Genomic DNA, 16,375 nt, shown 5'->3' with positions numbered 1-16,375 from the left:
CATGTTGTGCCATGCCATGTTGTGCCACATGGCTGTAGTTGTGTATGGTGTAGTAGCAGGCTATGATAACCAAAAGGTGAACAGATGATTAAGCCTTTACTTAACCCAGAAATGTAGTTATTCACTGATGTTTATAACATTTGTCTAGTAATATATACTTGCACACACAAGCAACAGGCCTATAGTAGTTATTTCCAAGATCATTCCTAGTGCATTTAATTGATCAACTCAGGGTTGCTCCAAGGTTAGTTAAAAAATAGAAGAAATACTATATACAAAATTTACTTTTGTATTAATTGAGTTTGTCTTACAAACTAAAAGACTTGGTCATGAATGTCTTTTGGCTATCTTTATAACTCAAATTCACCCTCAAAATAACAGGGCTGACATCTTTAAAGATAATCTAAAAAGTTTGCTATTTCTGCTATCGTTTTATGTAACCTACAAAGAAAATTAAAACACAGTGTTATAAGGCAAGGTTGTATCCGCTATATTTCAAAATTTAACTAAGAACTACGAATGGAACACCATTATTCAACTAAACAAAACATTGACTGAATATTTATCATTCCTCAAGGTATTAGGGAAAGCAATCTATCCAAACAAATATTCCTTTATGTTTAGAGAAATAAATTACCTACATAACCATAGAAAATGGTAGCTTTCATTAAAAGATGGGACTTCCAAAGAACTGGGAATTTTACAAAAAAAAAAAAAACTTCCTTCCTATTTAGTGTCACAAAGTCACAGGTCAAACAGGTCTGGAGAACCCACATGTACACAGGTCTGGAGTATCTCCCTGACCACCAGGGGCCTCCTGCCATCGTCCTGTCTGGAGTCTCTCCTAGCAGCGCTCGTTATAAACTGAAGATCTGGAGGTGAGCCCACAAGTTGTAAACAACTTTTAATAAATGTGCACTGCTTTTCCCAAGAAAGCTCACTGCTCAGTGCTGCCTCCCACCGCAGGGACACAACCACTAGTTAGGAGCACTCTCCACTTCTCTCCCCAGACCGGCCCTCCTCCACCTGCCATCTCAGCATCACCAGCTCAGCCTACCACTCTGAATACATTATTGTTGTCTCCACTGACACAAGATTTTGATGAGTATAAAAAGTTTGGGACTTAAAGGCAAGTTTGTTTATGGTGCAAAAAAACTTGAAATCCATGATTCTGGACATATATGTGTAGCCCTCAGTGCCTGTAACAGTACAGCCATGCTGTACTGTCGCTTATCTTTCAAAATGCATAACGATTACAACATAAGAGGCACCTAATAAAAATGTGTTGAATGATTAGAGCAGCTGGTAATTCAAACGTGCTTCAGGGATCAGGTAAGGTCACAGTAAAAGGGACAGGAGAGTAGAAGCCACTGAGGTTGGTAAGAGGTATGTGGTTATATGGCAGAAAAACTAAAACAGCGTGAGAAGGAGTGGGATAAAGCAAGAGAGTAAGTATGGAAACGAACTATCACTTCACTTCAGGAGAGACAGATAATCTTCAACGAAAATCAGGTGGCACCCACAAAAACACAATTACCAGTCAGATGTCGCCCTTAGAGGTAAAAGCTGTACAGTTGGGGCACACATTTCGTCTGCCAGTTGATATTCTGTTTTTAAAATGTACTTATTTGAAAGTATAGAGAGAGAAATCAACTTTCCACCCACTGGTTCACTTCTCAGTTGGCAACAATGGCCAGGGATGGTGTCACAGACTGAAGTCAGGAGCTTGATGCAGGTCTTTCATGTAGCCTGCAGGGGCCCAAGCACTTGGGCTCTTACCCACTGCTTTTCCCAGGGCTTTAGCAGGAAGCTAGATTCAAAGTAGAACAGCTTGGACAAGAACTTGTGTCGATATGGCATGCTGGTGTCACAGGCAGCAACTTAATGTGCTATACTCCAACAGTGGTCCAAGTTGATTCCTGAGACACCACACACCCCAGCTCCTGATTCTGGCTGACACACAGCCAGGGGAAGCAGGGGGCAGCTGTCTCATCTCAGCAGTTGGGTCACTGCCATCCACGCTGGATACCTGGATTGAATCCCAGTGTTTTGTTCCCAGTCCCCGTGGGTCTGCGAGTAATAAGCCAGCAGATGGGAGCTTGCTGTTCTGTTCTTTCATTGTGCGCATGTGTCTAGGTCTCTCAAATTAGTTTTTAAGATAAAGTCAGGAAGCTCCTCATCGTACATATTAGCTATTTCCTATGTAGCAAGTTATTAAATTCTCTCATGTGGCTTGTTATAAATTAATCAAAGGAACTCTTACAGCATTATGTACCCTCTAATTTTATTTTTTAGTTTAGCACAAAGGTTTGCCTTTGGCTGGTAGAGGCCAACCCTTTAATTCCTGTGCAGAAGGTGGATATCACTGAAAACTCCAAAGTCCATGCTCCCTGCTATCTCTTCCTGCTGTCAGTTACATGACTTACCTGGCATTATAAAATGTAAAATAGCTCGAAGTGCCTCCAGCTGCACGGGTGATGATGGCTCATGGCTTCTCATAACTGTGATGATTTTGGGGACCACCGCTGACATTGTATCCAGGGAAATATTACTGCAGGAATAAAATCGGCATGCTTATTAAAAACACATTCTAATTGTACACATACCACATTGCAATAGACGCAAGAGAACAAATCTATTTTAATTGGAAAGGCTGCAGGAAAAAATGTTAGAATTTGATGGTAAAAGCATATTACTGGTTAATTAAACTTCCACCTCAAGCTTAAGAATTCACAGAAAAATGGAAATGATTTAGTTTCATAAAACTAGCACTTCCTTCTGATCCATGAGTGTAACTGACCCATAGTTAGGGGACTCACACCATCACTTTCCAGATGAAGGACTTGGGAAGATTGAGCTCAAACCCCAAAGTCAAAGGAAGTATCAGAGTCAAGGCTGACACACCAACCACCAAGGCCAGGGCCCTGGGCAATCTATCAACCTGATCAACTCCCCAAGCCTTCTAATGAGACTTTTAATAATATCTACTTTGCATAAAGTCATGGTTCCTCCAAGGTCTGAAAGCTCTTTACATTCGAGCAACCATCGCTGGCCTGGATTTCAGCAACCGCCTAGGCTGGAATAGAGTCAGTTATGCTTGGCACTGTGCATTGCGATGAAACTGGACCTTGCACACATCCCAGCCGAGTCAGAGCTCTGCACGTGTTCCCTGAGGTGAGGCTTCACTGCCTGCAATCTGCTGTTTACACAGGAAGCACAGTCCTTGCTGGGAGTCTCCCCTCTGGTCAGCCCAGCTGGGTCACTCTGGGTAACTCTTTCTCACAAACACTGACTTTGGGGGGGGAATCATGCTGGATGTGAAGTGATCTGTTTGCATATCAGTCTCTCCACTGAGACAGGGAGTATGGGTGGGGGGCAGCAGCAGGAGGTGCTTTGTCAACTGTAATCTCCTTGACTAGAAGCATGCACATTTCACACACACAGCAACAGCCAGGAAGCAGCTGTGCCTGTCTGACTCCCAAAGAAACGGCCAGAAACTTTATACTCCTTGGCCATGGTTTACTGCTGCATTTATCAAGGATTCTGGCTCATTTGCAAAGGTTTACCAGTTTCTAGCTCCATAAAAACAAACAGCTGAGACGAGGTGTTCTAAAGCAACCTTTACATACAAGCAAATGACTTGGAAAGGCAAGGCGTGTAAACATGGCTAGAACCGGACTGACAACAGCGGAGCCCACTCTTCACGGAGAGCCGGGCTACACACAATGCACCATGCCACAGGCAAGTCACTCTCTTCCAGCAGCTCCATTCACAAGATTTGCTGAGTGCTTCAGAGGCAACAGGTATTATCCAAGGGGCTTTATAAACTTAAATTTTTACGTGATAAAGTCACAACATGATTTTTAAAATAAGATGTTTTTGAGATGCAATGTTTTAAATTTGTGTTTCATTCAAAGGCTTTTTGGCCCCACTCTTGTTCAATGAATAAAAAGCAAAAAAAAAAACAGCAATTCAGCAGGAAAATAGGCAAGGGCTATGATTGATAGTAACAATCAGCTCATGCATACGGACCGTAAAATAGCCACAAAAGTCATTAGAGTGGCACCTAAATCATATCATTTCACTGGACAAATATTTAAAACAAAGTTTGCCAAAACACTTTATTTAAAGCAGCCAAACTGATACAGACAGGCATTTCCTTCCTTCCTTTTCTAATTTTAGCTCCCCACACATACAGGAGAAAACATACTCAACTGTTACTCCTTTTTCACAGATGAGGAAGCTGAAGCTGAGCACCCAAGTGCTGGCTCTTACAGGGAAGAACAAGGTTCCCCTCAACCGCCAAGCCTCTTGTGTGTGCTCGTGTGTGCACCAGTTCCCATATGGCCTCCAGGTGTGGATGGACTCAGACAAAGCTCCCTCACAAAACAGGAGATGGCACCGAACATGTACTGCTGGAAGTATCACCTGCATGTCATTTGGCTTTGCATTTTCGGGAAGTGGGGGTGATCAATATTTTGGACCCTGTCATTGTCCAGCCCCTGGGCTGGGCACAAGTGTGCCTAGAAGTCCCCGTGTTGAGGCCTGAGCCCCGGAGGACAGTCAACTCACAGGAATAAATAATGACCAACCTTTGCTGTAAGAAAGCAGCCATTACAACCTGTTCCCTGGTTTTGTCTCACACCTTCCTGCTTACGCAATCGCTGGTGTTGTGACCACATCATCGCATCCCATGCACAAAGGAGAGAAGCCAATCTTGAGTGTGGATCTGACGAGCTCTGCCGTTCCTGTCAATGCCCATGGAGAGCAATGCTGTGACGCCAGTGACAGGAGATCACACTGCCACAGGTGCAAGTCTTGGTGGCCTAGTGCCTCGCTCTTGCAAGAACAAAGCTGACAGTCACATTGCATCTGGACCTCTATTTCTGCCTGAGTACGTGAGTTTGTCTTACCTGCCTTCAAACAGGTGGTTGAGCATCTTGCAGCCACTCTCAGCCACTTCTGGAGAATGTGCATGCCTCTGCATCAAGTCCAGAACATTGAGGTAGATCCCTTTGGACAGTAGTATCTTTCTGAAATTAACTGCAAGATCGGCTGCATGTTACTTGTAGGAAGGGAAACCCATTCCTCTAATTTTGCAATAGACATGGATGCTTAAGACCATCCACGTTCACAGAAAGCAAGTGCAACAACATACAAAATACATGGTTCATTGACAACCTAAAAATATGTACCACATTCCATTTTTTCACATTAACTCTACTAAGATTTGGGTTTCACCCATGGAGTAAGCTGACTCCACTGCAATCACAGTTCAGGGTACATAAAAGCAGAAAAAAACTAAAATAAAAGGTGCTTAAATTACACTTTGCAAATAAAAAAATCAAACTAACCATATTCTAATATCTAAAAGGGGTCCACAAAATAGCTGCATTTATTTATTTATTTATTCGTGAGACATTAGAGAATGGGAAGCCAGTCACAGGCATGTGGAGAGAGTGGACATCCATTCAGGTCTTAGAGGGAAGGACAATGAAGGACTGGAGCAGGGGCATGTTCACGGTCCTGAGGGACTCTGTGTACTGGCCCTGGGCACTGCACCAACACCATCAGCTTCATGTCCACCCTCAGACACACAGGGATGGGTGATCTGGAACTGCATTTACTTCACAAAGCAATCCCACAGCTAAGTACACACAGATGCACCCCATGGCCCCATCTACACCAGAGGTACAAAAACCATATTCCAGCAATGGGAATGGCAGAATAGCTCTCCTCTTCACAGCAGACTTCTGTCACTGAACAAGTCTGCTGCCTCGATGCTTGCACATAAATGTCAAACCCCGTGAAGCCTCTACTTAAGTATCAATCCCAAAGCTACAGTGTGCACTTTGGAATGCAATGACAAATTGACAGAAAAATTAGAAAAGTTAACTTAAACACTGGTTATTAAACAAATTGTGAGTACTCGCTTCGGTAGCACATACACTAAAATCGGAACAATAGAGAAGATTAGCATGGCTCCTGCACAAAGATGACACACAAACTTGTGAAGCATTCCATATTTTCTAAATAAAACAAAAACATAAGCAACCAAGAAATAAATTGTGAAAGCTGCCAGCATTCCTTACAGCACCAGTGAGTGTTGGGGTTGCTCCGCTTCCAATTCAAATCTGTGATAACAGCCTGCAAAAGCAGCGCAAGATGGTCCAAGGGCTTAGGCCCCTGAAACTTATATGGGATACCAGATGAAGCTCCTGGTGCCTAGCTTCACCCTGGCTTAACCCTGGTTGCAGCCCTGAAAACTGCCTTGAACACATTCAGAACATTACACATGAAGTTAGGTTAAGACATCCATACCATCGGAGCAGTTGGGATGGCCACATCTCACATCAGAGAACCTGGATTGACCCTCCTGTGGTCCCTGACCATGGCTTTCTGCTAATACAGACCCTGTCAGCCAGCCGTCATGACTCAAGCAATGGGGACTCGTACAGAAACCCGGGACTGAGTTCCTGACTTACAGTGTGCCTCTATCAATCTATTTCTCTCTTTTCCCTTCCTCCTTCTCTCAACAGATTTGATCACTTTTAAGAAGATATAATAAGAAGCTGGGTACTTTGGCCAATCATGTAATAAAATTCTAATGACCGTTTTTCTATGTGGTGTCTTCTAAACAACAAAAACTTTAGAACACAGGAGTTATTTATAAAACATGGGTAGACATCACTAACATCTGAAAAGCTTGTAGACTGCACACTGCTGGGTCCCTACTCAGTTTATGCTTCGGGTTTCTTGAGAGCCCTGGAATTCGCAGTTTTAGTCAAGTTCCAGGCAGTACTGCTGGTCTAGGGAGCGTACTGCAAGATCTGCCATCCTAGTCAATGAACCAATGCGTGATTCAAACACTGTAACACCCAAATCTGGGAGAAGACACTTCATCAGGAAGTACTTTAAACTTTGCAGAACATCCTTTAACCATTGTCTCATTCACTAGCTACCTACACAATTGCTTTTGGCCTCATTCACTCTCCATTTTAGCTGGAAAGTGATTGCTTTAACAGGTAAATAACAATATACAACTTGTACAAATTTTGACTACATCAACAGTCATCTTTCCTGGTTGCCCACTCACAATGTCATCTCCTGACTCATACAACAGCAAATCCTCCTTTCCTGAGTTACTTTTTTTCCTTAGCAACTTCACCAGTCACGTATTTAATGAGTCTCTCCCTCTACCCTAGCAGAGGTCAAACTCTAGGAGCCTAGGATTTCTTCTTATACAACATATCCCAGGTCTCTGGGCAGGGTAAAGAATGCTTGGTCACAAGTCATGCAAGCGCCATGAACTGCTGTGAACTGGCCACGCCAACACAACTACAGGCAATACTCAAAATCCCATCAACCTAGAGCAGTCTAACTTTAACACTGATGTTCTCGTATGGCCCATGAGGGACGTTACAATGGTCCTAGGCAGAAAACTGTTCCCCGGTCCCAAGTCCATAGGACTGTCCACCTCATAGTAAGTCTCAGTAAACACTAACTGAATGCAATGAAGGAAACAGCACAGGGACATCTGAGCCTTGGCCTGTAAACCTCCAGTTTCCACAATGCAGTTCCTCTGGCTGCCAACGCAGTTGATTTTCACAAACACCAGGCTTAGCTCTGTACACCCAAATGGCTCCCAGTGAGCAGCAGCCCAACGAGGCAGGTGAATGAGTTACTCAGGTCTTTAATGCTCCACTAAGGCAGACTCCAAGGAGATTGGTCCTGGGGCCTGGCCAGGATCCAAGGAGTGGGGATTCAGAGAAAGAAAAACAAAAAAAAACAAAAAAAAAACCACCTCTGGACAGGCTGGCTGGCTCTGGATGTCACTCCTCAGACACCCCAACAAGGAGCCACATCGCACATCAGAGCCAGGGTTCCGGGTTGAGTTGTTTGTGTATCAGAACAGCTCCAACTCCAGCTTGTTGGTTCACACAGAAGTCTATCTCCTCTCTGGCAGATCCACAAAGCAGCAGCCAAAACCAGACTCCATCTTCTGGAGGTCAAAGCCCAGCCCGGAACCCAGGAGACTCATCCACAGTGAAGCGCTCTCCCACCCCTCCCACACTGACTCATCTCCCGGGGCAGGCTGCCCACTTGCCTAGTGTCCTTGTCCTGCCAAGTCGTGTATTGAACTGGCGTCAGAGGAGGACAGAAAGGACACAAGGGAAGAAGTGACAACTTTCGTCCTAACTGGACTTAGACAAGAAACGTGTGTGCGGGGGCCTCCTTATTCTTACTCTTTGCTCACACTATTCCTGCCTCCGCTGTCAGTGTTTTATTTTCTCCATTCTTATCCCTCTAAAAATACACTGCCAGAGCTGTCATGTCTCAACACCACTCTGATGCATTTTCTCCCTGAGTCTTCTGGCTAGATTTCCTGTTTATAGGATCAAGATTCTCAGCAGTCTGAGCCATGATCCTTCCAAAGGATCCTTCCAAAGGATTAGAAGCCATTTCTCTGTTCTTAATTTTACTAAGCTGTAACCCAGGAATTCTGTAAAAAAAAAAAAAAAAAAAATCGAGAAAAACTAAGTTATCTAATTTTTGTAAGGGGGCAGGTCTTTGTGGTGCAGTGGGCTAAGCCACCACATGGAGTACCCACACCCCACCTCCACGTGCCTGCAGTCAAGCCTCAGCTCTGTTTCCAATCTGGCTGCCTGCTGACACACTTGCAAGGCAGCAGTGATGACAAAAGGGCAGAGGTCCCTCCCTGCCCCACGAGACTCCCATTTCCAGCCTGGCCCAGCTACTCAGAGTGCATGTGGAGAGTGAGTCACTGGATGAAAGATCTCGCCCCCTTTCTCTCTCTCCCTGTGTTGCGCTGTCTTTCAAATAATAATCAAAACAAACTAACAACTGAAAAATTTTAAATAGTTTGTGATAAATCATCTTATTAAACTTTAAGATGGGTGAGCACCTCTCTACCCAGTTATATTTCTATAAGGATTTTCTAAAACAATAACCTGTATTCAAAGAAAAATGAAGTGGGTAAACATAACCCTTTGCTATTTATTATGGATTCCAAAAGCTTTCCATGATACAAGCTAGCAGCTCATCAATAAGAGACTACTCATAGAGGCCACAAGCATCAAAAATTAAAACAGCTATTAACAGTGACCTACGGATATTCATAGATCAATTGAAAAATATAGCATTTAGTTATAAGAGTATCTTATGATTCCATAAAAACTACGAAACTGTCACGTGTGGGGACATAGAAGCCCAGAATACAGGAGAAACTTCGACTTCTTACTGCTTACCTATATCTTAACCTATCCACCCACCACACACTAAGCTGTTCAATGGCAAATACCACAACTCATGATTCCCTGTAGGATGACCTGGATGCACAGCTCACCGTTCTGCTCTAAGAGGGTCGAGAGTGCGTTTGCAGATGCCTGGAACACTTCCTTTGATGAGGAGTGCATCAGCATGCACAGCATCACCTCCCTGTGCGCTGGGAGCCTGCACAAATGAAGCACAGAATGAACCAGACCTCACTAGGAATAAAGTCTCACTCACCACAGTCAGGACTCCAGCAACAGACAATAGCATAGAAATAACTATCGGTGCACCGCCATTTACAAGAATGTAAAATAGCTCAACCATTTCACAGGCAAGAGCCACATTCAAGTCCATTAAACACCAATGAAATTGCTTTTCATTTCTTCCAAAGTTTGTAAGCAGACAGAGAAAAGAAACCTCAGCAGGTGCATGAAGAGTCTTCAAAAGTTCAAGGAAGGATTGGTCTAGTGGCGCAGCACATTAAGCCACTGCCTGTGAAACCAGGATCCCATCAGGGTGCTTATTCAAGATTTGGCTGCCTCACTAGCTCCCCGCTAATGGCCTGGGAAAAACAGAAGATGGTCCAAGTATTTGGGTCCCTGCACTCATACGGGGTTCTTGCCTTCTGGTTTCAGCCTGGCTCAGCCCCTGGCATTTGAGGTCACTTGGGAAGTGAACCAGTAAATGGGGTATCAATATTCCCTCTCTCTCTCTCTCTTTCTGTATGTGTGCATTCTTGTTCATGCAACTCTGGCATTCAAACAATTCAAACAAATTGGTTAAAGAGTTGGCTCTGAGGTCCTGTTCCCCAGAACTGGCACTACTCACTGGCCATCCTCATCGCCTATCTTCTCATGCAGGCTGCTGTGGTACATCAAAAGGTTGTTCAGGGCCCAGCACGCCGCCTCCTGTGTCGGGGAGGGACACAATGGAGCTGTTAGAGGGAATACCACTAACACTGGATTTTGCATGAGGGTCCCATCCCCGGGTCCCCACCTGCACATGTTTGTTCTTCCTGTGCCCTGTGAGTGCTTTGTAACAGGCTTCCAGCCAGAACAGCTTGTCTTCCTCCTCCTCCTCCTCGCCATTTTGAGTCTCACTCTTATCCTCTAGGTCTTGATTTAAAAAAATCGTCTCAGCTTGAAAACATTAAAAAAAAATTAGTAACTACATGTGTAGTATTTCACACACAGGTGCATGCATGTGGGGAGGGCACTTTAAAACAGAATTACATAAATCTATCTTGATACAAGAGAAAAACATGTAAAAAGCTCAGGTCAGAGTTGTGGCGTAGCAAGCAAAGCCACCAAGTGTGGAGCCAGCATCTCACTAGGTGCCAGTTCAGTCCTTGGCTGCTTCACTTCCAAGCCAGTCCCCACCCAGTGCAACTAGGAAACCAGCGGAAGACAGCCCAAGTGCTTGGGCCCCTCACCCATGTGGGAGATCGGGTGAAGCCCCTAGATTCAGCCTGACTCAGTGATGGCAACTGTAGCTATCTGGGGTGTAATACAGCGGATGGAAGATGAGCCTCCTCTCTCCAGCTCTGACTTTCCAAATAATTTTTTTAAAAATAAATTTAAAAAAAAATTTGAAATCCATATACATCATCAACATTTCTCATGAGTCTTTTAAAGATCTTCCGTGTATTTGATGTCCAGGTGTGAATGACCCACCTGAAGTCCCTGTGTTTAAATGTTGCTGATCAAGTGATGCTTCTGCAGCAGCAGCTCAACTCGTTACCAATCTCAGTTAATGCAATGAACACCTCATTCCACAGACATCTTGTACATCTTGTAAGATGGAGATAGATAGATAGATAGATAGATACCCTAACAACTGCAGGAGGATTGCATGAAGAGCTGAGTGCCCAAGCTGACTCAAGCACCCAAAGCAAAATCCTGCACATCCTGGGGAAGGTGTGCCCGGCACACTGCCAGTGTCCTGGAAAGCACTGTCTTTTGGACAATGGACTGCATGGGAACAGCAAGGCGGCCTAATGCTCCCGTCCCTACATGTGCTCCCTCTTGATGACATCAGACGCATGGGGAGGGGGCAAGGTCACTCACTGAGCAGTGCGAGGCAGCCAAGGGCCGAGATCTGCAGCGTCGCGTTCTGGGGATACCGCCGCACGGCTCTCACCACAAACGTGTGCACCTCGTTTAACACCAGGATGTTGAAAAAATTGCCTGAAAGGTAAGCGAGATGTCAGCTGAATCCTCAGACATGGAGCTAGAATCACCTTGGCATCAACACACTCAAGAAGTGTTGCAGTTCTGTGTCCCTTCTCGTGTGCATTCAAGCTTCGGAGAATCAACATCTGAAGTCCCATGTCTATGAAAAAAGGCTTTATCAGTGATATTCTAAAAATACATGTCTGCTTCCACTTGGCTAACATGCTACACCAGAGTTCCTTCTAGAAGCATGCACGAAACTACTTATCTGTAAATGGAACACCTTGAGCCTGGAGACACAAGAGCAGAAGCAGAAGAAAACTAATGGCACAGAAAGCCTGGAGACCAAGCTTTTGTTGTTGTTGTTGTTGTTGTCTTTTTATTTCCAAAGAAGAGCTTTGGAATAACTTAAATAGGATATGATCATGCCTATGGCTCTTCAATCTCAGTAGTGTGTCTTTATACACATCAGGTGGTCTGGTGCCATCTCCTTCACATAGAAAACAAGATCACTTCTTACTCAGGTTCATTTCAAGGGACTGAAATGAATCCAAGCTTGCAATGTGACTTGTGCATGCTGCAACTTCATTACAGAGAATTACAAACATGGGACACAACTATCCTTTGACACGCTGGTCCAGTAGCTACAACTAAGGAATCAGCTTGTGAATTAGCTTGGTAAGATCTCCCATGTCAGCTAGGGTGCATGACTGCGTCCTCCTTTGGGAAGATACTGCAGTTCAGTGACGCCTGACAGAGATGTGTCATCAGCTAACTACTGCACTTGAGCCTCACGATTTATGGGTACACCGTCTGAACCACTAAAAGGTAGACAAAATTCATGAGCAGAATTACACACAATTCAGAAATATAAATTAAGTTTTTTCAGAGTAACAACAAAAAATGTTATCTGCAAATAACAAAGATGTGAAAACTGGCATGGATGGAATTATAACGCAAGATGTCACTTCTTAAATTGAACCACACATTTTTGCGCAAGTCCAGCTGACTTACAATAGAGTTTTCAAGCAAAATGACAATTCTAAAATTTGTGTACAGTAGTAAAAACCCAAGAGGAAAAAAACAAGCTCCCCAAGGAGTGAATGAGGCCAGTGTTGTGGTGAAGCACATTAAGCAACCACTCACAATGCCCCATTCCATACTGGAGCTCCGGTTCGAGTTAGCTTGCTCCCCTTCCAGTCCAGTTCCCTGCTAACATGCCCCAGCAAGCAGCAGAACATGTAAAGTGCCTGACTTCCCTACCCCCGTGAGGGACCCAGCTGGAATTCCCAACTCCTGCCTTTAGCTTGACCCACTCCTGGCTGTTGCAGCCACTTAGGGAGTGAAATGGAGGATGGAAGGCCTGCTTCTCTGTCACTTGCCTTTCAATTAAAAAATAAATCCTACCCAAAATGGAGTAGAATATACGATGACTTGAGCTATTAATTTCTCAGACACAAGGGCTTACAGAGCTGTCACAAGTTAAACAGTACAGCACTGATTCAGGCAAACAAAATTCATCACTACCACAGAAGAGCAGGAGCAGAAGCATCCTACGAAGAGGGCGGGAGGGCGGGGAGGTTCCTGCCCCACTAAAGTAGCTTAACAGGAAATTGACTATTATACAAAGACACCATGAAGATGGTAAAAAGTCAGGCCACAAGTTAAGACTCTTTTTAATGCTTCACATTATCCAGAATCTCTAAATCAACTCTAAAAGAACAGCCAATGGGAAAATGGATGATGACAGATCATCTATTTCCCAAAGCAGAAAGGGCCAAAGGAGAAAATTTGACAAAAAAGAAAAAAATCTTTTTTTTTTTTGTAGCAATACAGATAATAGTTGCCTAAAGTGAGAAAGAAGATAAACCTCAATGAAGAGTATAACCTTTTCATCTGTACACCCAGGAAACACCACACTCCGAATGCACAATTTACTGACAACCCTCATAAACCCAGTGCTGAATTTATGATCTGCAGAGCGGCCCAGTGGAGAAGCCAAAGGAAGCACACAGTAGCAGCTTTGTTCAGGACCCGAGATGCACAAATGCTGAAGTGGGCACACAGCAAGGCAGGGAGGAGCCCCAGGGGAGCCTGCCCCTGCAGACCAAGGCCTTGACCTGGGGTGAGGGCGGGCAAGTGCTTTGCCTTAAGCTTCATATTCCCTTCCTTAGTTATAGATCAACTCCAGAATTCTACTCTAAACACAGGTCCAGAGAATTCTCTCTTCAAACACGAAGATGAAGACATCTACATTTCGCTCTCTGTTTTCATCAGTCATTTTAAAATTCCAGCCGGGCATTTTAGCGACATTTACTCCTTTCCAACAGTGCATCTGAAGGCGGCAGCACTGCCTATCTGTCCATCAGCAGGCAGTATGCATGGGCATGTCACCGACTTACATCCTGTAGAGGGTGATAACCAAGACCCCAGAAGCGCCACTACTCACCTAGTGTCAACCTGTGGAGTAAGCAGCAACTCACTTCTTGAATCTTCTCACTGAGAGGGAATGCTTCCATGGCTTCCACCACAATGTTGTAACACCTGACATTGCCGCTCATGAGAACTTCCACGTTGTTGCCTAAAATTAAAGAAACCATACCCATCACTAAGACTGTCACGTTCTCCTTCCACTACAAACACATCCTTCACGGATTAGGTGATATGGGTATGTTTCTAAAATATAATTTCTGCCTAGTAGCTATAAATTACATGCTTTTTGTAACTTATAAAATGCTAACTCAATGGAATTAAGATTTAGAAAAAAATTGCATATTTCTTGGGTTGGAAACTTAAGACCAGGGACCTGACTCTACAGCACAGTGAGTACATTCAGCACTTGTAGCACCAGCAGCCAGTAGGGGCACCAGTTCAAGTCCCAGCTGTTCCATTTCCAATCAGCTTACCTGCCAAAGTATCAGGGAAAGGCAGTAATAATTAGGTCAAGTGCTTGGGCCCCTGCACATATGTGGGAGACCTAGAAGCAGTTCCTAGTGTGTTGGACCAGACCAGTTCCAACCACTGCTGCCAAGCAAGAAGTGAACCAGTAGAGAGAATATTGATTCATATTTCCTCCCCTTCCTCTCTGTGTCTCCCTGTAAGACTTTGAAATAAAATGAATTCTTATTGTAAATAGAAAACAAAAATTCAGATTCTTGTATAATGTCTTAAAATAGAATGTCTTGACCATGTTTTTAATAAATTAATTTGGAAGCCCCCAGTCATTGTATAGCGTTACATGGTTCCTCCGCCTCACACCAGCACACCAGTAAAACCAAGCTTATGTCACCTCACAGAGCAGCTGGCAGCAGCTCTTGTCTTTTTCCCTATCCCAGGAGGAAAGCCAGGGCAAGGGACAAGACCAACTTTGTGAAGGTGCTCAGACTCATGGGGGATGCCAAGGGGAATTGGCAGGAAAGAGGTTTTACACTAAAGCCTGGGGACAGACAGGAGAGGAACAAAGATGAGGGAAGGAGTCTCCTGGGAATTGCCACTAACCCAGAAGGACAGCGAGTTGTGCATCTATGTTAAGGAAACACAACTCAGAACAAAATGGGGACTATTTAAAAACAAAATAGCCTGCAAAACCTCTCTTAGTCCAGCTGAAACCATTTTCTTCAAAACACACTGAACAGCATAAACTGTGTGTGTGCGCGCACACACACACACACACACACACAACCACATTACAATGCAAGGAAATGGCCCTTCATGAGAATTCTCCACTCTGACTCAGCACGAAGGAAGTGATTTGCTATAGGCTGAAGGGCGAACAGCCAGTCAGCATCAGTGATGGATGCTGGATTTCTCGAATTTTAGCTGTTAACTGTCTTTGACCTTGGCATTTTGAATCACACATTATAACTGGAATTATGGCAGGCGCGGGTGGAAAACAATGAGTGCCACGAACAGACAGCTCAAAGAAAATGCATAAATGAATAACTATAGCTGAGGGAAAGCATGGGAGGAACACAGGCAGCTGGCAGGGCTGACTCAGACATGTGGGAGGCACGGCCACTCTCGGCTTCTGCTCAGCCCATCCACCTTCGACAGCCTCATTTCCTGCAGGGAAGAAATGTGATTTCTAAGCTGCCAGGAACGGGCAGGTGGTCACAGGGGCATGGGCTGTCAGCCCGCCTCCCTCGTCTCACATCTTCAGGATGCTCCATGGCATTCCACATCTGAAACCACGTATGCATGCCACAGCCATTCAGATTCCAGAAAACGAAATGTATGTTCTTCAAGTATTCGCAAATGTAATCCATGACTTACACACAAAATCTCACAAACACGTAGTAATACTGTCAATGTGTGAGGAGAAAAGGCTCCTGCCAATGCCTTACTGTGTCCTCACTCCCTCAGATAACATGAGAAACCCAACAGAGAGACATCCACCAGCTCATACAAAGCAGGATCCAGGTCTGTGCTATTATCTCAACGTATTTGCAATCAATAGCAGCAAACATGGCAAAATGACTTTTCATTTTTTTATGAAAAAAAAAGTGTCTGGATTACTAAGCATCAAATGCTAGCCAAGAATCAACAACAAATTGCAACGTGTTTCATGTGGCTTGTCACACCTATTGTGACCTCACCCTGTGTTTCCAGTCTCATCCCCAGACCCTTCCTCCATCAAAGAAACACACGCAGCTCCTTGGGGAGAGACACACACACCTGCGCCGCCACACACGTACACTGCATACATGTGAATCACAAGCACATGTTACGCACATACACACAAAGTCACTGTTTACTGAGCTCCTTCTACCCAGCTGAATGCTCCCAACATCTCTTTGCTCACAATGCTCACACTGGACACATCCACTGCATGTCCCCCTCACCCCGCACTAGGGTTCCTGCCAGGCTATCCTTCTTCAGCCCCCACCTGATCTCCCTGGGCACTTCTGCCA

General features: G+C 44.5%; 1 protein-coding gene and 1 non-coding gene across 4 annotated transcripts in view; one reads left to right on the top strand and one right to left on the bottom strand.

Annotated features, from left to right (window-relative positions):
* The window catches only part of LRRK2 (leucine rich repeat kinase 2), a 109,366-nt gene that overhangs the window by 81,278 nt on the left and 11,713 nt on the right, over nt 1-16,375 (bottom strand). For all 3 annotated transcript variants that reach the window (XM_040978886.1, XM_040978885.1, XM_040978884.1), the window contains exons 7-13: nt 13,915-14,046; nt 11,361-11,480; nt 10,291-10,433; nt 10,123-10,202; nt 9,368-9,474; nt 4,914-5,043; nt 2,427-2,551 (exon numbers count right to left, since the gene is read on the bottom strand). In XM_040978886.1, coding sequence (XP_040834820.1) covers nt 2,427-2,551; nt 4,914-5,043; nt 9,368-9,474; nt 10,123-10,202; nt 10,291-10,433; nt 11,361-11,480; nt 13,915-14,046 — 837 coding nt within the window. The remainder of the gene's footprint in view (nt 1-2,426; nt 2,552-4,913; nt 5,044-9,367; nt 9,475-10,122; nt 10,203-10,290; nt 10,434-11,360; nt 11,481-13,914; nt 14,047-16,375) is intronic.
* Nucleotides 5,926-6,030, top strand: LOC121155614. The gene has a single exon (XR_005883690.1). It is a non-coding gene; the product is annotated as a U6 spliceosomal RNA (small nuclear RNA).

Source organism: Ochotona curzoniae, unplaced genomic scaffold (assembly GCF_017591425.1).
Source record: "Ochotona curzoniae isolate NIBS_2020 unplaced genomic scaffold, NIBS_Ocur_1.0 contig_2927, whole genome shotgun sequence".
Taxonomy (NCBI): Eukaryota; Metazoa; Chordata; class Mammalia; order Lagomorpha; family Ochotonidae; genus Ochotona; species Ochotona curzoniae.
Note: the sequence above shows the minus strand (reverse complement) of the source record. Positions and strands in the feature narration are given on the sequence as shown.